General features: G+C 38.3%; 1 protein-coding gene across 1 annotated transcript in view; it reads left to right on the top strand.

Moving 5' to 3' along the window:
• The window catches only part of CCDC7 (coiled-coil domain containing 7), a 453,173-nt gene that overhangs the window by 241,434 nt on the left and 185,833 nt on the right, over positions 1-25,906 (top strand). Inside the window, exons 23-25 of the mRNA XM_073018860.1 lie at positions 9,093-9,200; positions 22,554-22,664; positions 25,647-25,757. Of these exons, the coding sequence (XP_072874961.1) occupies positions 9,093-9,200; positions 22,554-22,664; positions 25,647-25,757 (330 nt within the window). The remainder of the gene's footprint in view (positions 1-9,092; positions 9,201-22,553; positions 22,665-25,646; positions 25,758-25,906) is intronic.

Below are 25,906 nucleotides of genomic sequence, written 5' to 3'. Positions count from 1 at the left end.
CAATAGGCCCTGATGTGTGATGTTCCCCTTCCTGTGTCCAAGTGATCTCATTGTTTAATTCCTACCAATGAGTGAGAACATGCGGTGTTTGGTTTTCTGTTCTTGCAACAGTTTGCTGAGAATGATGGTTTCCAGCTGCAGCCATGTCCCTACAAAGGACACTCACTCATCCTTTTTCATGGCTGCGTAGTATTCCATGGTGTATATGTGTCACATTTTCTTGATCCAGTCTATCACTGATGGACATTTGGGTTGGTTCCAAGTCGTTGCTATTGTGAATAGTGCTGCAGTAAACATACGTGTGCATGTGTCTTTATTAGCAGCATGACTTATAATCGTTTGGATATATACCCAGTAATGGAATGGCTGGGTCAAATGGTATTTCTAGTTCTAGATCCTTGAGGAATCGCCACACTGTCTTCCACAATGGTTGAACTAGTTTACAGTCCCACCAACAGTGTAAAAGTGTTCCTATTTCTCCACATCCTCTCCAGCACCTGTTGTTTCCTGACTTTTTAATGATTGCCATTCTAACTGGTATGAGAAGGTATCTCATCGTGGTTTTGATTTGCATTTCTCTGATGGCGAGTGATGATGAGCATTTTTTCATGTGTCTGTTGGCTGTATAAATGTTTTCTTTTGAGAAGTGTCTGTTCATATCCTTTGCCCACTTTTTGATGGGGTTGTTTGTTTTCTTCTTGTAAATTTGTTTGAGTTCTTTGTAGGTTCTGGATATTAGCCGTTTGTCAGATGAGTAGATTGCAAAAATGTTCTCCCATTCTGTAGGTTGCCTGTTTACTCTGATGGTAGTTTCTTTTGCTGTGGAGAAGCTCTTTAGTTTAATTAGATCCCATTTGTCAGTTTTGGCTTTTGTTGCCATTGCTTTTGGTGCTTTAGGCATGAAGTCCTTGCCCATGCCTATGTCCTGAATGGTATTGCCTAGGTTTTCTTCTAGGGTCTTTATGGTTTTAGGTCTAACATTTAAGTCTCTAATTCACCTTGGATTAATTTTTATATAAAGTGTAAGAAAGGAATCCAGTTTCAGCTTTCTACTTATGGCTAGCCAATTTTCCCAGCACCATTTATTAAACAGGAAATCCTTTCCCCATTTCTTGTTTTTGTCAGATTTGTCAAAGATCAGATGGCTGAAGATGTGTGGTATTATTTCTGAGGGCTCTGTTTTGTTCCATTGGTCTATATCTCTGTTTTGGTACCAATACCATGCTGTTTTGGTTATTGTAGCCTTGTAGTATAGTTTGAAGTCAGGTAGTGTGATGCCTCCAGCTTTGTTGTTTTGGCTGAGGATTTTCTTGGCAATGCATGCCCTATTTTGGTTCCATATGAACTTTAAAGCAGTTTTTTTCCAATTCTGTGAAGAAACTCATTGGTAGCTTAATGGAGATGGCATTGAATCTATAAATTCCCTTGGGCAGTATGGCCATTTTCACGATATTGATTCTTCCTGTCCATGAGCATGGTATGTTCTTCCATTTGTTTGTGTCCTCTTTTATTTCATTGAGCAGTGCTTTGTAGTTCTCCTTGAAGAGGTCGTTCACATCCCTTATAAGTTCGATTCCTAGGTATTTTATTCTCTTTGTAGCTATTGTGAATGGGAGTTCACTCATGATTTGGCTCTCTGTCTGATTTTGATGTAGAGGAATGCTTGTGATTTTTGCACATTGATTTTGTATCCTGAGACTTTGCTGAAGTTGCTTATCAGCTTAAGGAGATTTTGGGCTGAGACGATGGGGTTTTCTAAATAGACAATCATGTCATCTGCAAACAGGGACAATTTGACTTCTTTTCCTAATTGAATACCCTTTATTTCTTTCTCTTGCCTGATTGCCCTAGCCAGAACTTCCAACACTATGTTGAATAGGAGTGGTGAGAGAGGGCATCCCTGTCTTGTGCCAGTTTTCAAAGGGAATACTTCCAGTTTTTGCCCATTCATTATGGGCTGTGGGTTTGTCATAAATAGCTCTTATTATTTTGAGATATGTTCCATCAATACCGAATTTATTGAGCGTTTTTAGCCTGAAGGGCTGTTGAATTTTGTGAAAGGCCTTTTCTACATCTATTGAGATAATCAAGTGGTTTTTGTCTTTGGTTCTGTTAATATGCTGGATTACATTTATTGATTTGTGTATGTTGAACCAGCCTTGCATCCCAGCGATGAAGCCAACTTGATCATAGTGGATAAGCTTTTTGATGTGCTGCTGGGTTCTGTTTGCCAGTGTTTTATTGAGGATTTTTGCATCGATGTTCATCAAGGATATTGGTCTAAAGTTCTCTTTTTCTGTTGTGTCTCTGCCAGACTTTGGTATCAGGATGATGTTGGCCTCGTAAAATGAGTTAGGGATGATTCCCTCTTTTTCTATTGAATTGAATAGTTTCAGAAGGAATGGTACCAGCTCCTCCTTGTACCTCTGGTAGAATTCAGCTGTGAATCCGTCTGGTCCTGGATTTTTTTTAGTTGGTAGACTATTAATTATTGCCTCAATTTCAGAGCCTGCTATTGGTCTATTCAGGGATTCAACTTCTTCCTGGTTTAGTCTTGGGAGAGTATAAGTGTCCAGGAAATTATCCATTTCTTCTAGGTTTTCTAGTTTATTTGTGTAGAGGTGTTTATAGAATTCTCTGATGGTAGTTTGTATTTCTGTGGCGTTGGTGGTGATATCCCCTCTATCATTTTTTATTGCATCTATTTGATTCTTCTCTCTTTTCTTCTTTATTAGTCTTGCTAGCAGTCTATCAATTTTGTTGATCTTTTGAAAAAAGCTCCTGGATTCATTGATTTTTCGAAGGGTTTTTTCTGTCTCTATCTCCTTCAGTTCTGCTCTGATCTTAGTTATTTCTTGCCTTTTGCTAGCTTTTGTATGTGTTTGCTCTTGCTTCTCTAGGGCTTTTAATTGTGATGTTAGGGTGTCCATTTTAGATCTTTCCTGCTTTCTCTTGTGGGCATTTAGTGCTATAAATTTCCCTCTACACACTGCTTTAAATGTGTCCCAGAGATTCTGGTATGTTGTGTCTTTGTTCTCATTGGTTTCAAAGAACATCTTTATTTCTTCCTTCATTTTGTCATGTACCCAGTAGTCATTCAGGAGCATGTTGTTCAGTTTCCATGTAGTTGAGCGGTTTTGATGGAGTTTCTTAGTCCTGAGTTCTAGTTTGATTGCACTGTGGTCTGAGAGACAATTTGTTATAATTTCTGTTCTTTTACATTTGCTGAGGAATGCTTTACTTCCAAATATGTGATCAATTTTGGAAGAAGTGCAATGTGGTGCTGAGAAGAATGTATATTCTGTTGATTTGGGGTGGAGAGTTCTGTAGATGTCTGTTAGGTCCACTTGGTGCAGAGTTGAGTTCATTTCCTGGATATCCTTGTTAACTTTCTGTCTCGTTGATCTGTCTAATGTTGACAGTGGGGTGTTAAAGTCTCCCATTATTATTGTATGGGAGTCTAAGTCTCTTTGTAAGTCTCTAAGGACTTGCTTTATGAATCTGGGTGCTCCTGTATTGGGTGCATATATATTTAGGATAGTTAGCTCTTTGTGTTGAATTGATCCCTTTACCATTATGTAATGGCCTTCTTTGTCTCTTTTGATCTTTGTTTGTTTAAAGTCTGTTTTTTCAGAGACTTGGATTGCAATCCCTGCCTTTTTTTGTTTTCCATTTGGTTGGTAGATCTTCCTACATCCCTTTATTTTGAGCCTATGTGTGTCTCTGCACATGAGATGGGTCTCCTGAATACAACAGACTGATGGTTCTTGACTCTTTATCCAATTTGCTAGTCTGTGTCTTTTAATTGGACCATTTAGTCCATTTACATTTAAGGTTAATATTGTTATGTGTGAACTTGATCCTGTGATTATGATATCAGCTGGTTATTTTGCTCATTAGTTGATGCAGATTCTTCCTAGCATTGATGGTCTTTACATTTTGGCCTGTTTTTGCAATGGCTGGTACCTGTTGTTCCTTTCCATGTTTAGTGCTTCCTTCAGGATCTCTTGTAGGGCAGGCCTGGGGGTGACAAAATCTCTAAGCTTTTGCTTGTCTGTAAAGGATTTTATTTCTCCTTCACTTATGAAACTTAGTTTGGCTGGATATGAAATTCTGGGTTGAAAATTCTTTTCTTTCAGAGTGTTGAATATTGGCCCCCACTCTCTTCTGACTTGGAGAGTTTCTGCTGAGAGATCTGCTGTTAGTCTGATGGGCTTCCCTTTGTGGGTAACCTGACCTTTCTCTCTGGCTGCCCTTAACATTTTTTTCCTTCATTTCAACTTTGGTGAATCTGACAATTATGCGTCTTGGAGTTGCTCTTCTCAAAGAGTATCTTTGTGGCATTCTCTATATTTCCTGAATTTGAATGTTGGCCTGCCTTGCTAGGTTGGGGAAGTTCTCCTGGATAATATCCTGCAGAGTGTTTTCCAACTTCGTTCCATTCTCCCCATCACTTTCAGGCACACGAATCAGACGTAGATTTGGTCTTTTCTTGTAGTTCCATATTTCTTGGAGACTTTGGTCATTTCTTTTTACTCTTTTTTCTCTAAACTTCTCTTCTCGCTTCATTTCATTCATTGGATCTTCAATCACTGATAATCTTTTTTCCAGTTGATCGAGTTAGTTTTCCTTCTAACTGTCAGGATCCTTAGCTGCAGGTCTGTTGGAGTTTGCTTGATATCCACTCCAGACCCTGTTTGCCTGGGTATCAGCAGTGGAGGCTGCAGAAGATAGAATATTGCTGAACAGTAAGTGTTGCTGTCTGATTCTTGCTCTGGAAGCTTTGTCTCAGAGGTGTACCTGGCTGTGGGAGGTTTGAGGTGTCAGTCTGCACCTAGTGGGGGATGTCTCCCAGTTAGGCTTCTCAGGGGTCAGGGACCCACTTGAGCAGGCAGTCTGTCTGTTCTCAGATCTCAACCTCTGTGCTGGGGGATCCACTGCTCTCTTCAAAGTTGTCAGACAGGGACATTTACATCTGCAGAGGTTTCTGCTGCTTTTTGTTTAGCTATGCCCTGTCCCCAGAGGTGGAGTCTACAGAGGCAGGCAGGCCTCCTTGAGCTGCGGTGGGCTCCACCCAGTTCAAGCTTCCTGGCAGCTTTGTTTACCTACTTAAGCCTCAGCAATGGCAGGCCCCTCTCCCCCAGCCTCACTGCTGCCTTGTAGTTAGATCTCAGACTGCTGTGCTAGCAATGAGGGAGGCTCCATGGGCATGGGACCCTCTGGGCTAGACGTAGGATATAATCTCCTGGTGTGCAGTTTGCTAAGACCCTTGGTAAAGTGCAGTATTAGGGTGGTAGTTACCTGATTTTCCAGGTGTTTTGTGTCTCAGTTTCCCTTGGCTCGGAAAAGGAATTCCCTTCCTCCTTGTCCTTTCCAGGTGAGGTGATGCCTCACCCTGCTTCAGCTCTCGCTGGTTGGGCTACACCCACTGACCAGCACCGACTGTCTGACACACCCCAGTAAGATGAAACCGGTACCTCAGCTGAAAATGCAGAAATCACCAGTCTTCTGTTTCACTCACACTGGGAGTTGGAGGCTGGAGCTGTTCCTCTTTGGCCATCTTGGGCACCCCCTCTGCATCATTTCATGTTTCTTATATTGTTTTTCAATTTTCCTTTTCATTTTCTCATTGACTCATTGGTTATCCAGGGCTGTTACACTCAATTTTTCCACATTTTCAGTTTTCTGAAAAATTTCCTGTGATTGATTTCTAGTTTTATATCATTGTGGTAAGAAAAGATAATTGATATGATTTCAGTCTTCTAAAATTTGTTAAGACTTATTTCGTGGCCTAAAATATGACCTGCAGTCATACCTTGGAGATACTGCAGGTTCAGTTCTAGACCACCACAATAACGCAAATATCACAATAAAGCAAGTTACACATTTTTTGTTTCATGGTACATATGAAAGTTATGTTTAAGGTCTAATATCCAGTGTCTATAAGGAACTTAAACACATTTACAAAACAACAACAACAACAACAACAACAACAACAAATAACCCCATTAAAAAGTGGGAAAAAGACATGAATGGACACTTTTCCAAAGAAGACATACATGTGGCCAACAATCATATTAAAAAACTTAACATCACTGATCATTAGAGAAATGCAAATGGAAATCATGAGATGCCATCTCACACCAGTCAGAATGGCTATTACTAAAAAGACCCAAAATAACCGATGCTGGCAAAGTTGCAGAGGAAAAGGAACACTTATACACAATTGGTGGTTGTGTAATTTAGTTCAACCATTGTGGAAGACAGTATGATGATTCATCAAAGACCTAAAAACAGAAATAGCATTCAGTGCAGCAATCCTGTTACTGGGTATATACCCAAAGGAATAGATACCATTCTCCTATGAAGACATGTGCACATGTATGTGCCTGTTTGGTGCTCACTATGCTGTGCCTGAGTGGGTACCTAAGGTGTAAGACAAAGTTCCCTTTACTTTTTCCTCTGTTTTTCTCAAGCGGAGGGAGTTTCTTACCATAGCCACCACAGTTGGAAATGTGCTGGGTCTCACCTGAAGCCAGCATATCTCAGAGTCTCACCCGATGCCCATAGCATACCACCTAGATCTTGCTGCTGATTATTCAAGGCCTAAGGGCTCTTTAGTCAGCAGGTGATAGATCTTGCCAGGACTGGATTCTTCCCTTGAAGGTGGCAATTTCCCTTTTGGCCCAGGATGTGTCTAGAAATGTCATCCAGGAGCTAGGGCCTGGAACGGAGGCCTCAAAATTCTCCCCAGTGCCCTATCCTACTGTGGCTGAGCTGGTATCCAAGATACAAGATGAAATCCTCTTTATTCATCTCTCTCTTCTCCTCAAGAGGAAGGAAGGGGACTTTTTTGGAGCTGTAAGTTGCACTACCTGGGGTTGGAGGAGGGTTGGCACAGCACTCCTTTAGCTGTCCTGGCTTGTATCTCAGTAGATGCCCCCTAAGTCCACTGGCTCTGAATCCAGCTCAGCAGTAGGACTTGCCTAGGAGTTGCAGTCCTTGTGGCCTATATTTCCTTTCAAGTTAAGTTCCAGGGAACTTTAGCCCATGGTGGTGAGGCTTACCAGAACTCAAGTTCTAACAGCAGAAATATGCGGTTCCCTTTTGGCCTCTCTGCATAGGTGGGCATCAGCTGAGTTTAGCTTGATTTTTCTTTCTGCCATGACAGGGTAGCACTGAGTTCAATGCAAAGTTTCACAATCACTGCACTATTTCTCTCAAAAAGCACAAATAATTTCTCTCTGCACCATGCGGACACTGCTGAGCAATGAGGGAGGCAGGGCATTAGCAATTCAAGACTGTCTTTTCTACCCTATTCAGTGCCTCTTTCAACAATATGAAGCTAAAACCAGATACTGTGAGTGTTCAGCAGATTTTTGGTTCCTATTAAGGTGCTTTTTCATGTACAGATAGTTTTAAATTTGTTGTTCCTGCAAGGGGGATAATTGGTGTAACCTTCTATTTGACCATCTTGCTCCACCACTCTGGGTATCCAGGATAGCACTTTTATTAGCTACAGGAATCCTCACTATGTGGACTGTAGTGGGGCTCTGTGTCATGACCCTGTGACTATTAAATGATCATAAACATCTAATGGAGAGCCCCTCAATCTCTTCCTTGAGACCTTATTGTTGAGCAACTAGAGCCATAGATGTATTTGAGAAGGGACTTAAACAGATGGTCCAGGAGTGAGTGCCCAGTTACATTTTTACATCACTCTAACTGCTAATGAAATATTGGTATCTTGGCAGTAGGTTCCTTTGTCTTGCATGGAAATTTTTCAGTTAAGATCTGGATTGTGCTGCTAACTATTTCACATCATCATGTTCAATTGAGCTAGATAACCAATGAGAGTAGCACAAATGAACCTAGGTCTGAGTTTGGTAAATGGTGTTATTTGTCATCTGCTGTTCTTACTCCTTATTGCTGAAGTAAGAGACTATCTTTCAGGGCACTTTGCAGGTGACTGGAAGAGTGGTCAAAAAAAGTTTTTCAGTGGCAGGGAACTCACCACAATTGGACAAAATTAGTCAGAGGCCAAATAGCAGCTAGCTAAGAAAGGAGAAGGTCTCATATGTATATAATACTTTCCCCCTACCTACTTCTTTATCCTTCTTGGACAAAGTGGCCATGGAAGGACATTCTGAATGAGGAGGTCTGCAGTGACATACCTCGTAAGTGCCACTGTCCCTAATTAAATGTAACAGGAGTAACTCATTTAAGGTAAAGGTGAGCTATTCACATCTCTTCTATGGTCTCTTTTGATTGGTGTGCAATATGATCCTGAGGACTCTACATAATTTTTCATCACACATGGAAAAATGAATAAAACATGAAAACATGCATTGTAGACATTTAGTGCTAGGAACATGCTTAGATTTAACAATCGTCATTGAATGCAATTTTGCATGTAGCGTCTATGCAAATTTTGGTCACCAACTAATTTGTTTTCTGGTTTATCTTTCTTGTGTTTCAATTTCTAAAAGTAAGTATCTCTTTACATTTATTTCCTAATGGATAGCATACTTGATATCTTTCTTCTATTTCAATTTTTTCTCACTTAAACATTACCTTCTATAAATCCCTCTAAATCAGGTTATAACAATCTTTTCATTACTTTTAGAGCTGCCTGTACAACTCTTTGTATCACATTAAATATTGTAGTTGATAATACCATAAATTATAATATATACCTTTTTATTAACCAGTCTCATATGCTTGTATATTTAAGTGCTTTTGAGTATTTTGCAATTAAAAGTATGCTGTAATGAATAAACTACATATGAATTTTCATTGCTTTGCCTATGAATATATATTAATCTAAATTATAAATAATCAAGAACAAGTAGAGGCTAATATAAATATTTGATGCCAAGAAATATCAAAATAATGAGACTACTTCACCTCAGATCCTCTAAAGTTATTGTCACTATTTTCATGTAACATCTAGAATTATAGTAATTTACTTATATTTTACATGTATAAAAATGAGACAGAATATGATTGTATACTTGTTATAAATCTGAAATCTAAAAATTTCACTATAGTTTTTTTTATGTTTAGTGCACTAAATTTATTAATTTGTGTAGCTCATAATGATGTACCAGAAGAAAATCTTATGCTTGAACAAGACACAAAGTCAAAAACGGAAGTGGAAGTAAAGAAACAAAAATCTTTCCAAGATAATCAACTCAATAGTAAGTATAATAATTGTAGATAACCTTAAAATAATTTAAGATTAATTTTTAATTGCCAAGAAAAATTATATACATTCATCGTGTACCACATGGTGTTTTAATATATATAAACATTGTGGAATAACAAAATCAAGCTATTTAACATGTACATTACCTTGTTTTTTGTGTGTTGAGAAGATTTAAAATATCTCAACAATTTTCAATTATGCAATATGTTATTATTAACAGTACTCATGATGTACAGTAGATCTCTTAAACATTTCTCATTTCCAGCTGAAATTTGTGTCCTTTGACCAACATTGCTTCAGTCCTCCCACCATCAGCCTCTTGTAACCAACATTTTACTCTCTGTTCCTATGAGCTTGACTTTTTAAAACTCCACATATAGATAAGATGATACAGTATTTGTTTTAAGTGACTGGCTTACTTTATTTAACATTATGTTCTCCTCGTTCATCCATATTATTACAAATGACAGAATTTACTTCCTTTTTTTAAGGCTCATTTTCCTTTTCTATTGGTCTGTGGCCAGACACTAAGTTTGATTCCGTGTCTTGGCTATTGTGAGTAATGTTACTGTGAACATGGGAGTACAAATATCTCTTTTATATACTGATTTCATATCCTTTGGAGGTATATCCAGAAGTGAAATTGTGGATAATATTGTAGTTGAAATTGTGGATAGTATCTATTTTAAATTATTTGAGGAATCCCTGTGGTGTTTTCCATTATGGCTTTACTAATTTACATTCCTACCAACAGCATACAAGGGTTCCTTTCTCTTCACATCTTTACCAGCACTTATCTTCCATCTTTTTGATAATAGTTACTTTAATGTGTGGGAAGCGGTTTTAATTTGCATGTCCCTGATGATTAGTGATGTTGAACAGTTGTTCATATACCTGTTGGCTATTTGCATGTCTTCATTAGAGAAATGTCTATTCAGATCCCATGCTCATCTTTTATTTGGTTGTTTTCTAACTATTGAGTTGTTTGAGCTGCTTCTGTAAATTGGATCTTAACCGCTTATCAGATTTATGATTTGCAAATGCTTTCTCTCATGCAGTAAGCTATTTCTTCATACTGTTGTTTGCTTTGCTGTGCAGAACTTTTTAGTTTGGTTTAATCCCATTTACTTATTTTTGTTATTATTATCTTTTTCATTACCTTGCTTTTGGGGGCATATCCAAAAAATCTTTGCCCAGATCAACATAATCTAGTGTTTCTCATGTTTTCTTCTAGCAATCCTAGTTTCAGATCCTAAATGTATGTCATTAATCCAATTTGAGTTGATTTTTGTATATAGTGTGAGACGAAGGTATAATTTTATTCTTCTGCATGTGGATATCTAGTTTTTCAACACCATTGTGTATTTTATTCCATTGATCCACGTGTCTGTTTTTATACCAGTACTATGCTGTCTCGTTTGCTGTAGATAAATAATATGTTTTAAAATTAGGATGTACAGTGCCTCCAGCTTTGTTTTTCTTGCTCAAGATTGCTTCGGCTATTCAGGGTCTTTTATGGTTACATATGAATTTTTGGATTTTTTCTATTTATGTCCAAAAATGTTATTGGGATTTTGATAGGGATTAAATTCATAACTGATGGGTATTATAACAATATTAATTCTTCCAATCCAGGAACATGGGATATCTTTTTATTTATTTGTGCTTTCTTAAACTTCTTTTACTAATGTTTTATAATTTTCATTGTAGAACTTTTTTTCCTCCTTGTTTAAGTTTATTCCTAGGAATTTTTTTTTGTAGATACTGTAAATGAGATTTTTTTGACTTCTTTTTCAGACAGTTCATTGTTAGAGTATAGGAACACTACTAATGTTTGTGTGTTGACTTTCTGCCCTGAGAAATTTTTTAATTTAATCGTTTGTTCTAATAGATTTTTGGTGGAGTCTTTAGAGTTTTCTATATATTAGTTTATGTTATCTGACCAAGATAACTTTACTTCCCCCATCCAATCTGAATGCCTTCTGTTTCTTTTTTTTCCCATAATTTATTTGCCTGGGGCTGCCAGTGCTCTGTAGAATAAGCATCCTTGTCTTGTTTCTTATCTTAGAAGAAAAGCTCTCAACTTACTACCATTAAGTATAATGTTAGCTGTGGCTTGTTTGTTGTATATGGCTTTTATTGTGGTGAGGTACAATCCTCCTATACCTAACTGGTTGAAAGTTTGTTTTTGAAATGTTTTTGAATTTTAATGGATGTTTTTTCTGCATCTATTTAGATTATCATGTGGTTTTTGTCCCCCATTCTGTTAATGTGATGCATCACATTTATTGCTTTATGTTGAACCATCCTTGCACCCAGGAGATAAATCCCACTTGATCATGGTGAATTATTCTTTAAATGTGCTATTGAATTTAGTTTGTTAGTATTTTGTTGAGGTTTTCCATGATCATCAGAGATATTGACCTTTAATTGTCTTTTCTTGTAGTGTCCTTGTCTGGCTTTGGTATCAGTAATGCTGGCCTCCTAAAATGAGTTTGGAAGTGATCTCTCTTCTATTTTGTTGAAAAACTTGAGGGGCATTAGCATTAATTCTTCTTAAAACATTGGGTAGAATTTAGCAGTGTATCCATGAGGCCGTAGCTTTTCTTTAATACAATACTTTATATTAGTGATTTAATCTCCTTACTCATTATTGGTTTATTCGCATTTCTCTTCTTCATGATTTAGTCATGGTAGGTTGCATGTATCTAGGAATTATTCATTTCTTCTGGGTTATTGAAATTGGTGGCATATAGTTATTCATAGTAGCCTCTCATGATCTTTTGTATCTCTAGATACAAAAGTATCTAAAAGATAGTTCTTCTTTTATTCCTGATTTTGAGTCTTTTCTCTTTGTTAGTTTCATTAAAGGTTTGTTGATTTTGTTTGTCTTTTCAAAATACCAGCTGTTAGCTTTGTTGATCTATTCTATTTTTTATCCCTTCTATTGTTTTTGTAGTATCTATTTTGTTTATTTCTTCCATGATCTTTATTATTTTCTTCCTTCTATAAACTTTGGGTTTAGTTTGTTCAATTTTCCTTAGTTCCTTGTGGTGTAACATTAGGTTGTTTATTTGGGATCTTTTATTTAATGTGGGCTTTTATTTCTATAAATGGTACAATTGTACAGTGTGTTTGTGTTTTAAGCTGTGTTATTACAAAAGAGTAAAAAAGTAAAAAACATTAAAAAGTTTATTAAATAAAAAAGTTACAGTAAACTCAGGTTAATTTATTATTGAATAAAGAAAATTTATTCAAAATTTAGTGTTACCCAAGTATGCAGTGTTTATTAAGTCTACAGTAGTGCACAGTAATGTCCTAGGCCTTCACATTCACTTAGCACTCACTCACGGACTCACTCAGAGTAACTCTTAGTTCTGCAAGCTACCTTGATAGTAAGTACTCTATACAGACATATCAGTTTTAAAGCCTTTTATACCATATTTGTGCTATGTTTTTCTAATTTTTGTTTAGAGACACACGTATTTACCATTGTATTCAAATTGAATACAGTATTTAGTATAGTAACATACCGTACAGCTTTATAGCATAGGAGCAGTAGACTATATCATATGACTTAGGTGTGTAGTAGGCTAAACCATGTAGGTTTATGTAAGAAACTCTGTGATGTTTATGCAATGATAAAATTGCCTAAGGACACATGTCTCGGGACATATCCCTGTCATTAAGTGACACACATAACTATTTTCTCTAACTTGTCTGATCCTTCTAAAAAATGTTTTGAATTTTTTATGAGGCAGTTCTTACATCTGCATTTCTTTGGGATCAGCTTCAGGAGATTATTGTGGTGTTTTGGTCATGTTGTATCTTTGGTTTCTCATATTTCTTGTTGCTTTACATTGATGTCTGCAAATCTGGTGCAGCAGTCACCTCTTATAGCCTCTTCTGACTAGTTTAGCTGTTGAAAGACCTTCTCCTACAGGAGTTTGAGGGCACTTGCTGGGTGGGTTGCTGCAGTTCTGGCACTCATGAGATTGAGAGTTGTGTCACCTTTGTGTAGCTCTGGGAGCTGAGGTTGGTGGTGACAAAGATTTCGAGGATCCTCAGCAGCCAATGCTGTGAATGTTTGCAATTGTGGCAAAAGTTATTGGTGTCTTCAGTGGCAATGACTATTAAAGTTCTTCTGATTTATTTTTCTCTCAGTGGGAAGGGTTTGCTGATAAAATCCCTCTTGGTACTGGGTCTGACTTATCAGCTTGCTTGCATTGGTAGTGGCATGAGTATTTGATGAGTGGTGGCAATGGAGTGGCTACAGAACTGAGATGTGAAACACAGGAATGTGTGGAGGGATCATGGATCTGGGATCCAGGGCAGTAACAGCACTGGTGCCCAGGGCACATGCACCTCTGCTGCCACCTTGGTAACAGAAGGCAAAGTGCAGATTCCTGTGAAATAGCTGGGGAGCTAAGAATGAGAATACTGATATCCACACAGTTTGAGCTGCTCTGGAGTTGGGGCACAGTATAGCTCTCTATGGTGGCTAAACCAGTGCCTGGAGCATGGGTACACACAGTAAATATGTGACTCTGGGATTTGGAGTGCAGACTACCTTGCTGTGACAATGATTCCCAATGTCTGAGATGGGGGTGGGTTCAATGTAGACATAAAACCCAGGTCTGGAATGTGGTTACTTACAGAGTGACTTTGTTTTGGATCAGGGCACACATGGGGTTAGAGGAGGTGGTGACTTCTTTCCCAATAGTGACTCAACAGTGCTGATTCTTGTTTGGAGGAGGAGTGTACAGACACATCACCCTTTCTGGGGTTTCCTGGTGGGGATGGCTCTTGGTTACCTCAGTAGAAAGAAATGGCAGTGTCCTGGGTGGATCAGGCCATTGGGAATCATGGTGGTTCTAGCAGCATGGCTGATGCCCATAGCCTCCTAGCTATCTCCTGGTGTCTAAGATATGCTGACCTCACCAGAGATCCTTTCTACTTGGACATTGTGCTCCACTGTGTTGCTACAGATTGATTAATGGGCCCATGAAACCTCTCTGGGCTATAGTAGTTTGTGAAAGGTATCTATATTTGTTTCGTAGAGGGAGGGATGAAGGTTGCTTTCTCCTCTGCCATCTTGGTGCTGTCCTACCTTATTTATTTTTTAAACCACTTTACTAAGGTTGATTTTTTGTGTATAGTGTAAGATAAGGGTTTAATTTCATTCTTTTGCACGTGGATATTCTGTTTCCCCGATCCTACTGAGGAGACTATGCTTTCCCTTTTGTGTATTCGTACCACCTTTGCAGAATATCAGTTCACAATCTGTGCATAGGGATTAATTCTGGACTCCCTGTTACATTGGTGTATATGTCTTTTATGTCAGTACACATTTTTGTGATTATAGTCATCCTTAATACTTTTGCTTTTGACTTTTATACTAGAGTTAAGATAATTAATGTACCACTATTACAGTATTACATTATTTTCTGATGTATTATTTTCAATACATTATTTTCAATGTATTTACTTGCTAGTGATATTTATACTTTCATACACTTTGGTATTACTGTTGAGCATCCTTTCATTTCAACTTTAAGAATTTCCTTTATTGCTTCTTGTAAGGCTGGTCTAGTGTTGATTAACTTGCTAAATTTTTGTTTGTCTGGGAAAGCATCTATGCTTAACTTTTAAAGCACTATTTTTCTGGCTGTAGTATTCTTGGTTGACATTTATTTCATTCAGTACTTTGAATATATTATTTTATTCTCTTCTGGACTGCAAGGTTTCTGCTGAAAAGCTTATTGATAGTTTTATGGGTTTATCTTGTATGTGATGTCATTTTTTTTCTTTCCATTTTCAAAATTTTCTTTGAGTTTTGACAATTTAATGTGTTTCAGTGTAAACATCTTAAGATTCAACCTATTTAGGATCCTTTGTGTTTCATGTATCTGTAAATCCATTTCCTCCTCAGATTTGAAAAAACTGTATTCATTATTTCTTTAAATAAGCCTTCTGCCATTTTCCCTCTCTTTCTTCTTGGACTTCCGTATGCATATATTGGTTCACTTGATGGTATCCCATACCTCTTGTAGGATTTCTTCACTCTTTTTCATTATTTTTCTTTTTGTTTCTCCTAATTTTAGTCATAGGAACTATTACAATGTGTACTCTAGTCAAGAGCACCCCTTAGTTACTACATCTCCCTGAGTGCTTTCATGGAGAGTCCCATCAGTCTTCTCCTTTGAGATTCCATTTTCAGTAACAAAAGATCTCTTCAAGAAAGCCTTTGCTCAGATTTTCCAGGAATTAGTCCTCAATTACTATATTTTTTTTCAACACCCTCTCAGCTAGTAAGTAATTGCTGTACTGGAAGTAGCTGCTATTTCAGCATAGTAATTTGTCAGTTAACATCTGAATTTTGTGGTGAACCAATTGACTGGACCTGTGTCTGTGGGAGGTAGTGGTGGGGAAGGCTAGTATTGGTTAAGTACAGAATACTGAGTGAGAACTGAGAAAAGTTTCTTTAAGGATTTCCTCTACCCGACTACCTCACACCATAGATGGTCTCGGCAGAGGCAGTGACTGAACAACGCAGTCATTGTTTGTCACAATACAGTTACTGTCTGAATAATACAGTGAAGTCCCCACCCTCCCCTATAAAGAGGTTTTCCACTTAAGGTGACTAGACTAAAAATGCCTAAGAGCCTGGTTGGCCAAGGGGAGAGGAGTTGATTCAAGACTGCAACTACCTCCTGTGCCTGCAGTACACAAATCTTACCTCAAGTCTCTTTTGTGTTGGGAATCTCTATGATAAGTGCAAGGTAATGCCTTTGTAACTGTCCATGATTGGATCTGAAAGATCACACAAAAGCAGGGTTGGCCTGAAGTTGGGTTCTTCAGTGTATTCATGTATCTATACACACACACACACACACACATATATACACACACACACGTACACACCTTCATACATACATATGTCTGCATACATATACATTTGCCTATAAACATGGATATATACCTGTAAAGTCATATTTAGAATTCATGGCAAATCTTGGACACCTTAAATTCCAGTTCATTTTCTCAGAGGTTGTTCTTGTCTTTCTCCATTTCATATATGTATATTCTTTCTTCTACTGTGTGAATCCTGACTAGTCCATAACACAGTTACTCAAATATATCAGCATCATTATTATTTTTCAACTTTTATTTTATGTTCAAGTGGTACACTTGCAGGTTTATTACATGACTATATTGTGTATTGCTGGAGTTTGATGTACAAATGATTTTGTCACCAAGGTAGTGAGCATAGTACCCAATAGGTAGTTTTTCAGTCCTCACACTCTTCCTACCCTCCACCCTCAAGTACGCCTTGGTGTCTATTTTTCCCTTCTTTGTGTCCATGTGTACTCAAATGTTTAAGTGTACCCACTTACAAGAGAGAACATGTGGTATTTGGTTTTCTGTGCCTGTGTTAATTTCCTTAGCATAATGGCTTCCAGCCTTATCCATGTTGCTGCAAAGGATACAATTTATGGTGTATATGTACCACATTTTCTTTATTCAGTCCACTGTTGATGAGCAGGCACCTAGGTTGATTCTGTCTTTGCTACTGTGAATAGTGCTGTGATGAACGTGCACATGCATGCGTCTTTATGGTAGAATGATTTATATTCTTTTGGGGATATTCCCAGTAATGGGGTTGCCAGATCAAATGGTAGTTTTAAGTTCTTTGAGAAATTTCCAAACTGCTTTCCGCAGTGACTGAACTTGTTTACATTCCCATCAGCAATGTATAAGCCTTCCTTTTTCTCTACAACCTCACCAGCATCTCTTATTTCTGACTTTTTAGTAATGCCCATTCTAACTGGTGTAAGATGGTATCTCATTGTGGTTTTGATTTGCATTTCTCTAATGATTAGTGATGTTAAACATTTTTCCTATGCTTGTTGGCAGCATGTATATCTTCTTTTGATAAGTGTCTGTTCATGTCCTTTGCCTATTTTTAATGGGGTTCTTTGGTTTTTGCTTGTTGATTAGTTTAAATTCCTTATAGAGTCTGGATATTGCACCTTTGTTAGATGCATAGTTTGAGAATATTTTCTCCTATTCTGTAGGTTGTCTATTTGCTTTATTGATAGTTTCCTTTGCTCTACAGAAGCTCTTTAGTTTAATTAGATCCTATTTGTTAATTTTTGTTTTTATTGCAGTGGCTTTTGGCATCTTTCTCATGATTTGTTTGCCAAGTCCTATGTCCAGAATGATATTCCCTAGTTTAATTTTCAGAGTTTTATATTTTTGGGTTTTACACTTAAGTATTTAATTCATCTCGAGTTTTTTGTTTTTTTGGGGTTTTTTTGTCTCTTTTGTGAGACGGAGTCTCGCTCTGTCGCCCAGGCTGGAGTGCAGTGGCCGGATCTCGGCTCACTGCAAGCTCCGCCTCCCGGGTTCACGCCATTCTCCTGCCTCAGCCTCCCGAGTAGCTGGGACTACAGGCGCCCGCCACCTCGCCTGGCTAGTATTTTGTATTTTTTAGTAGAGAGGGGGTTTCACCGTGTTAGCCAGGATGGTCTCGATCTCCTGACCTCGTGATCCACCCGTCTCGGCCTCCCAAAGTGCTGGGATTACAGGCTTGAGCCACCGTGCCCAGCCGAGTTTTTTTTTAATGAGGTAAAAGGATGGGTTCCAATTTCAATCTACTGCATATGGCTAGCCTGTTATCTTAGCACAACTTACTGAATAGAAAGTCCTTTCCCTGTTGCTTGGTTTGTCAGCTTTGTCAAAGATCAGATGGTTGTAGGTGTGTGGCTTTATTTCTGAGTTCTCTAACCTGTTTCATTGGCCTATGTGTATGTTTTTGTACCACTACTGTGCTGTTTTGGTTACTGTAACCTTGTAGTATAGTTTGAAATTCTGTAGTGTGCTATCTTGGGCTTTGTTATTTTTGCTGAGAATTGCGTTGGCTATTTGGGCTCTTTATTTGTTCCATATGAATTTTAGGATAGGTTTTTCTTATTCTGTAAAAAAAAAAGTTGTTAGTAGTTTCGTAGGAATAGCATAGAATATGTAAATTGCTTTGAGTTGTACGGCAATTTTAGCAATATTGATTCTTCCTATCTGTGAGCACAGAATGTTTTTCCACTTATCTGTGTCATCTCTGATTTATTTTAGTAGTGCTTTGTAATTCTCATTGTAGAGATCTTTCACTTTGCTGGTTTGCTGTGATCCTAGATATTTTGTTCTTTTTGTAGCTATGGTGAATAGCATTGCATTCTTGATTTGCCTATCAGCTTAGACATTACTGACATATAGAAATGCTACTGATTTTTGTACATTTATTTTGTATCCTGGAACTTTGTTGAACTTGTTTATCAGATCTTGGAGTGTTTGGGTAGATACTGTGGGATTGTCTAGATATAGAATCACATTATCTGTGAAGAGAGGTAGTTTGAATTCCTTTCTTCCTATTCGGATCACTTTTATTTCTTTTTCTTGCCTGTGACTCTGACTAGGACTTCCAGTATTATGTTAAATAGGAATGGTGAGAGTGGGCATCCTTGTCTTGTCCCAATTCTTAAGGAAAATGCTTCGAGCTTTTGCCTGCTCAGTATGATATTGGCTGTGGATTTGTCACAGGCCCCCAATCTCTTCTGACTTGTAGGGTTTCTCCTTAAAGGTCTGCTGTTAGCCTGATTTTGGGGGGGCGTTCCCTTTGTAAGTGACTTGCCCTTTTTATCTAGCTACCTTTAATATTTTTCTTTCACGTTGACCTTGGAGAATCTGATCACTGTGTCTCAGGGATGGTCATCTTGTATAGCGTCTTAAAGGGGTTCTCTGAATTTCTGGATTTTGAATATTAACCTCTCTACCAAGGTTGGAGAAATTTTCATAGACAGTATCCTTAAATATGTTTTCCAAATTGCTTTCTCTCTGTCTCCCTCTCTTTCAGGGATGCCAGTGAGTCTCTGCATAATCCCACATTTGGTCTCTACATAATCACACATTTTTGGAGGTTTTTAATTTTTTAAAATTCTTTTTTCTTTATTTTTGTTTGACTGGGTTAATTCAAAGAACCAGTCTTCAAGCTCTGAGATTGTTTTCTCAGCTTTGTTTATTCTGCTGTTAATACTTCCGATTGTGTTATGAAATTCTTATAGTGAATTTTTAGCTCTATGAGATCAATTTGTTTCTTTCTTGAAATGACTGTTTTGCCTTTCATCTCTTGAGATAGTCTTACTGGATTACTTAGATTCCTTGGATTGGATTTAAACTGTCTCCTGAGTCTCAATGATCCCCACTGCCATCCAGATTTTCTGTGTCTGTCATTTCAGCCATTTCATTCTAGTGAAGAACCATTGCTGGGGAGTTAGTGTGGTTGTTTGGAGATAAGAAGGCCCTCTGCATTATACAGTTGCCAGCATTCTTGCACTGGTTCTCTTATCTGTTTTGGCTGATATTTCTTTAACCATGGTGTATTGTGAGTATAGTCAATTGACTTCATTTCTGAATGTTTTTACAGCACTAAGGCTTTGTGTAGGGTCTTTATTCGTGGCTGAATTCTTGCCCTTGTTTTCACATGGGAGTATGTTAGCAAAGTATTTTTATTGTTATAGTTTTGACTACAAACCAATAGATGACACTTATGCATAATGGCTGGTAAATGGGGTCTTACTAAGGCATGTGGCTCCTCTGTATTTCCTTGTGTTTGCAGCCATGCTCCTCCTTAGTACTCTGAGAGTGTGGGCTTCTCTTTCACTTCAGTGCCAACCACAGGTCTTGGCTTGGCATTCCCAGATTGTACACTACAGCCCTGGGGCAAGCTCAGGCTTTTTGTTCTTTCCCCAGCTTGGGGGCAGCAGGGGTATGGGGACCTTGGTAGTGCTAATAGCATAGGTGCTGTCACTTGTCTTTGGGAGCTCCACCTTAAAGAAAAGTAGAACCGCTGCCAATCAGAACAGTCAGCCAATGGTGAGGTGGCTTTGTGTGTAGTCCAAGTCAGGGAGCCTTGCCTGGTGAAGAGCAGGAGGGGTGGGGGCTCACACGAAAGACAGTCGTGCCTCTTCTCTGTAGGTCAGCTGTGGGGTGCTGGAGGCTCAGGTAAAGCACTCAGGCTCTTTTTCCTTCCCCAGCTTGGTGGCAACAAGGATGAGTACTACTACAGCAGCAATGGCAGAGGGACTAGTTGCCAGTTGCCAATGGGAATTCCACCCCAGAGAAACACAGAGCTGCCACAGATGGAAGTGATCAGGCAGAAGTAGAGTGGCTGCGTTGAGGGCCAAGGTCGGGAGGCCCTGCCCAGTAAGGAGTAGCAAGGCCTGGGACCTGCATGAAAAACAGTCTGGCTGTTTTTCTGTATGGCACGTGTGGCATGTTGGAGGCCCAAGATAGCTTTTGAGCTCTATACTGTCTCCCTAGCCTCAGGGCAACAGGGACTGGGGGGACTTTGGCAGTGGTAAAAGCTGTGGGCCTATTGTGTTACCTCTGGAATCTCTGCCCTAGAGAAAGGTAGAGCTGCAGCCAGCCCAAGTGCTCAGGTTGGAGGGTGGATGGCTGTGCTGAGGACCTAGGCCGGTTGGCTTTGCTTGGCAAGGTACCCCAGAGGTGAGGCCTACAGTCTGTCCACATCTCAGTATCCTAGATGGGGCCCTTATTGTTGGGGCGCATGGGAGATCCCTGCCTCCCTTGTTGGCAGAGCTATGGCAGCTGGTCCCAGGGTGCTCAGGAATCCAAAGCCCTTGGAGCTCCACGTGGGCCTGAACAGGGATCTGCTGTGACTCCATGCAGCTTTCTGTGTCAGTCTGGGGTTCCCAGAGAGTAGGGTTGGGCAGGATCTCTTGTGCCTAGGTTTGCAAAGGTTCATGGCAGCAGTGTGTATGGTGGAGAGCCTTCCTTGGCTCTGTGCCAATCCCAGGCAGGCAGCTGTCCTGCCTCACTCCTCTCTGCTCTCCATGGGTCACCACTGCTTCCTTGATGAATCCCAAGGTGGCCTCCTGGATGAGCCAGTTGAAGAGCCACTTGCCACTTATAAATTTATAAGTTTACTTGCCACTCTGTCTTCTCTCCTGTGAAAGCAGTTCACACTAGCTGCTTCTAGTCGGCCATGTTGATCTTGAAATCTAGATTGTATTGCGGTTCCAAAATTATTTTAGAATGGTTTAGCACGTACTTCTAGAGAAACAAACCTACTGAAAATATTTTATGATGTGTGTACGGTCTATTCTCCACACACTTGCCCATGTATTAGGGCATATGTTAAATACTGTATTGATGGTTTACCTGTGTGAGTTCTTTTTTCCCTTTAATAGGTTCACTAAGTTTGCTTTCAGTTTTAGTTTCTTCTTATCCTTTGTGACTTAGTTTTATTTTTTTTGAAATATATGAAACCTGAAACTGATTCCGAAAGTAAAAAAATATGCAAGGTATACTTAGAGAAGTTCCATTCCTTCCCTAGTTCTCCCTCTTTCATCTTGTAGGTAATCAGCTATATTGTATTCTTACATTTCACCTGTTTCATTTTGTAAAGCTAAGTATCTTTCTAATGTCCTTTCTTTCGTTTTTTTTTTTTTTTTTTATCTTTCTTCCTTGCCTAACAGTGGCATACAAGTTTTCCCTTTTTCAGGTTTTTTTTCACTTAATATTATCTCCTGGAAATCCCTACAGGTCAGTTTATAGAGATTTTTAAATTGCTTTTACAACTCTATGTATAGTTTTGTACCACATTATTAACCATAACTTTCATTATACTATAGTTTATAACAAGCTCGTCCAACCTGCCTTATTTTTGTTGTTGTTGTCATTCTGGTCTGTTTTGTTTTGGGCTTTTAGCAGCCCAAAGCCATTGTTTTTAGTTTCTGTCTCTAGTGATAAGCGGAAAAGAGGAATGAAAAAGGGGCTTTACTGGCACAACCAGAAATAGAAACTAAGAATCTGTGACTGTATTCTCTCCCTTGGACACCCCTAGAACTTTATGGTATATGGTATATACATTGGCTTCTTCAACCAATATCCAATGCTTGAACATTTATGTGGTTTTGAGTATTTTATAATTACAAATAATGCCATAATGATAAACTTGTACATATGTATTTTTATTGTTTGGTTTATGATGTCTGTATGATCTATACAATGTAAATAACCTAAGAAAAATATAGACTAACTATATATGATTCCTAGAAATGTTTATAAAGTGAGAAAGCATCAACATACAGCCATTAAAATTCTTTTCAGCATTTTCTCATCAAATCTATCATTATTGTAATTTAGCTATAACTTTGCACAAGTGACAGAGAATGCTCATGTAAATGTTTTATAAATTTGAAATACTGAAATTTCACAATAGATCCATTTTTCTATTTAGTGGAATAAATATATTTTCTTTATGTAGCTCATAATGAAGTACCAAATGAAAGGCTTATAGTTGAGCATCAAGAATCGATGTCAAAAACCAAATTGCAAGTAAAGAAACAAGAAACTTCTACAGAGCAACCACTCACCAGTAAGTATAAAAATTACACATAACTTTAAATTATTTTAAATTAGTCACAGCAAAGATATTTTTCTTCAGTTCATGAGTCTTGAATTTACAGAAATTTTACCTTGGACCTAAAGTGTGAATACCATAAGATAACTAGAGAACAAAAGCTAGAGTATTTATTACTTTTAGTTAGTATTTCTGGTTATAATGGTATTTTGTAGCCATGATCATGTGCTCATTATTCACCAAGGACAATAACAGGCCAATAATTGTCTTTCAAAGAGTGTGTACCTTTTATCCAGCTCTAGGAAGTTACAGGTCCAAAAGCCCAATTTATTCCACTGACCTATTCAGTAAGCTGCTTCCATTTGGCATCAATCAATGAACAGAAAATTTGCTGAGACCTGTAACTCAAATAAAGATCAGAGAAGCCAAGGGGAACAGTGGCATAGGAGGCTTGTTAGATGGACTCCAGGGCATTCTGTTGGTTGGGGCCTGCTCCAAGGTAGAGGCCTTTTTGGTAACTTTAAAATGATTGCAATCAGAATTCCATCAAGCGCAATGTGAGACTGCCAGTAGCAGAATAGGTTCACAAATTGCTTGGCCTCTTGTGTATCTGTTGCAATAGAGAGGGACCATAGTTTGACAGTTATCTCCTCAGGCGTGAGACATGTTTCCCCTTTCTAGTTTACTCCCAGGAATTCCCCTTGGGTAACAAGGTCTTTGTATTTTTTATGTATTAATGGCCCCACCATGTTGCTGCATTGGGCCAATATAACATCCAGTACTTGCTGGGTAGTGGACTTGCCTGGGCCTACCAGTAGGGAGTCATCAATGTCTTGGAAGGTTAATTGGAACAAAACTGTTTCCAGATCATTGTTTTGTGGAGGGATTTTAAAGGTGTATTCCAACCTGTTCCGTGTAAGACAAACTGTTCCTGATCATCTGTGTGGACAGGAATGCTGAAAAGGGCATTTGCAATGTCAATTGCTTTATACCTACTTCCCTCAGCTTGGGTAATTACCTTTATGGACAGTCACAATGTCAGGTCATAGTAGTGTTCTAAGATGTACCATAGCATTAAGCTTCCCATAATCAATGGAGTTTATAGGCACCCAAGGCGATACACAGGCCAACTTAGTTATTGCATGGAGAAATAGTCTCATGAACATCTTTGGCTTTATGATTATGAAGAGCTGAGCAATAAGGGCAGTGATTTCTATTTCTCCCTCAGGTAATTTCTGGAGACAAATCTCTAGACACTTGTGGTTTAGTAAGTTTACAGTCTTCCACATGCTTCACTAAAATGACTTTAACTGCAGTAGTTCCCATCAGGGCTTGACGCTGATGTGATTGGGGGTTCACACATAAAGTACTTCTATATCAATAATATATTCAGTAGAGGGAGTCATATAAACGGAGGCTTGTAGTGGCCCAGTGGGACCTACCCATAGTTGTGTTTGGGTAAGGGTCATGTTTTTGGTGGCTTCAGACCACACACCATATAGCATTATCTGTTTCACCCTCATCCTGGTGTCAAGAGATTGTGGAGATCAGTCATTGGTAAACTAGTGTTCGAATGGTGCGAGTTATGCAGTTCTGCACTATGACTTCTTTGAACTCTGACTTGGTATACATCCTCAGGTGCCACTGTGGAAATAGGTCTGTTGGCCTAACCCCTAATTTTGTTTTGTTTTGAAAGCTGAGACTTCTGGGTAAACACAGACCATGTTCTCTGATTCATCTTAAGATCACTATGATGGGTAGAGGAAATAGCACATGTGTTAGTTATAAGTATCACTACCATTTTGACTCTAGTGGGGCTGTATGTTGGCCCTATGCCCTACTGCCTGGCCAGAAGATCCTTAGTGGGGAGTCCATCAAGCTCTTCTTTGAGACTTCATTGTTGAGTGACTAGACAATGCTTGCAGTGTCAGGGAACTCATCATGAGTGGGCCAGACTTTCAGAGAACAAATGATAGCCTATAGAGAAAGGAGAGTATCTCTAGTGCTCATATCTCTTTTATTTCTCTGCCACCCTTCTTCATCTTCCTTGGACACTTTTAGGACACTCGGAACGAGGGGCCCTGTTGTGACACACTATATACGGTGCCACTGTCACACACTATCTTAACATGCTTACCTCCTTTATGGTAGAAGCAAACTACTCAAGTTCCTATAAACTCCTCAGGTCACTGGTAAGGTGAACCTGAGAGAACTTTATTCTTTCAAATTTAATATAAATCTCAAATAAGTGTGTCATCATAGGTTGTCTGTTCACGCCAGAGACATATTTAGAGTTAACAATAGTCATTGGGTGCAACTCAGCAAGCAGTGTTTGCAGTGACTTGATAACAAACCACTTTGTTTTCTGGTTTATCTTTCTGTGTTTTATTTAATAAAGATAGATATCTCTCCGTATTTTTCTTATTTCCTCTTCTTTATTACTTAAAAGATAGTATTCTAGGTATTTTCCCTTTTGGTTTTTTTCCACTGAACATTATTTCATAGAAATATCACCAAGTCAGTTTGTAGGGATCTTTTTCATTCCTTTTATAACGGTATGTGCAGTTTTTTGGACCATATTATAGCCCTTAGTTGATGTTGTCATAGTTTATATGCTTTACTCAACAGATCTATCCTTGTACATTTAGGTGGTTTTGAGTATTTGCAATTATGCTGTAATGAATAACCTGGTGCGTATGCATTTTCATTGTTTGGTTTATGAATATGTATTAATTGAAAATATAAAAAACCTAAGAAAGCCAGAGACTAAGATAAAACATATTCAAAGTGCAGGAATATTGATATGATGAGATAGTCCCAACACACACCCATTGAAACTCTTCTCACAATTTTCATAGTAGATATAGCATCTTGGTAATTTATTTATAACTCTATAAAAATGAGAGAAAATGCCACTGCACACTGGTAAATTTGAAATCTATAGATTTCAAATAGATTTATTTTTAATTTACGGACTAAACACATTCTTTTCTATAGCTCATGATAAAGAACCAGATGAAAATCTTACACTTGGGCATCAAGACTCAATGTCAAAATCAGAAATGCAAGTGAAGGAACAAAGAACTCTCAAAGGGCAAAGAATTACTAGTAAGTATAAAAAATAAAGATAACTTTAAATTATTTAAAAGTAAGTTCATCCAAAGGTATTTGTGCTTTGGTTCACAAAAGTTTTACACTTTGACTAAAATGTGAATACCCTACCATAATTAAAGAAAAAAAGGGAAATATATTGATAC

This window comes from Chlorocebus sabaeus, chromosome 9 (genome assembly GCF_047675955.1).
Source record: "Chlorocebus sabaeus isolate Y175 chromosome 9, mChlSab1.0.hap1, whole genome shotgun sequence".
In the NCBI taxonomy this organism is placed as follows: Eukaryota; Metazoa; Chordata; class Mammalia; order Primates; family Cercopithecidae; genus Chlorocebus; species Chlorocebus sabaeus.
The sequence above is the reverse complement of the archived record's forward strand: the minus strand, read 5'-3'. Positions and strand labels throughout refer to the sequence as shown.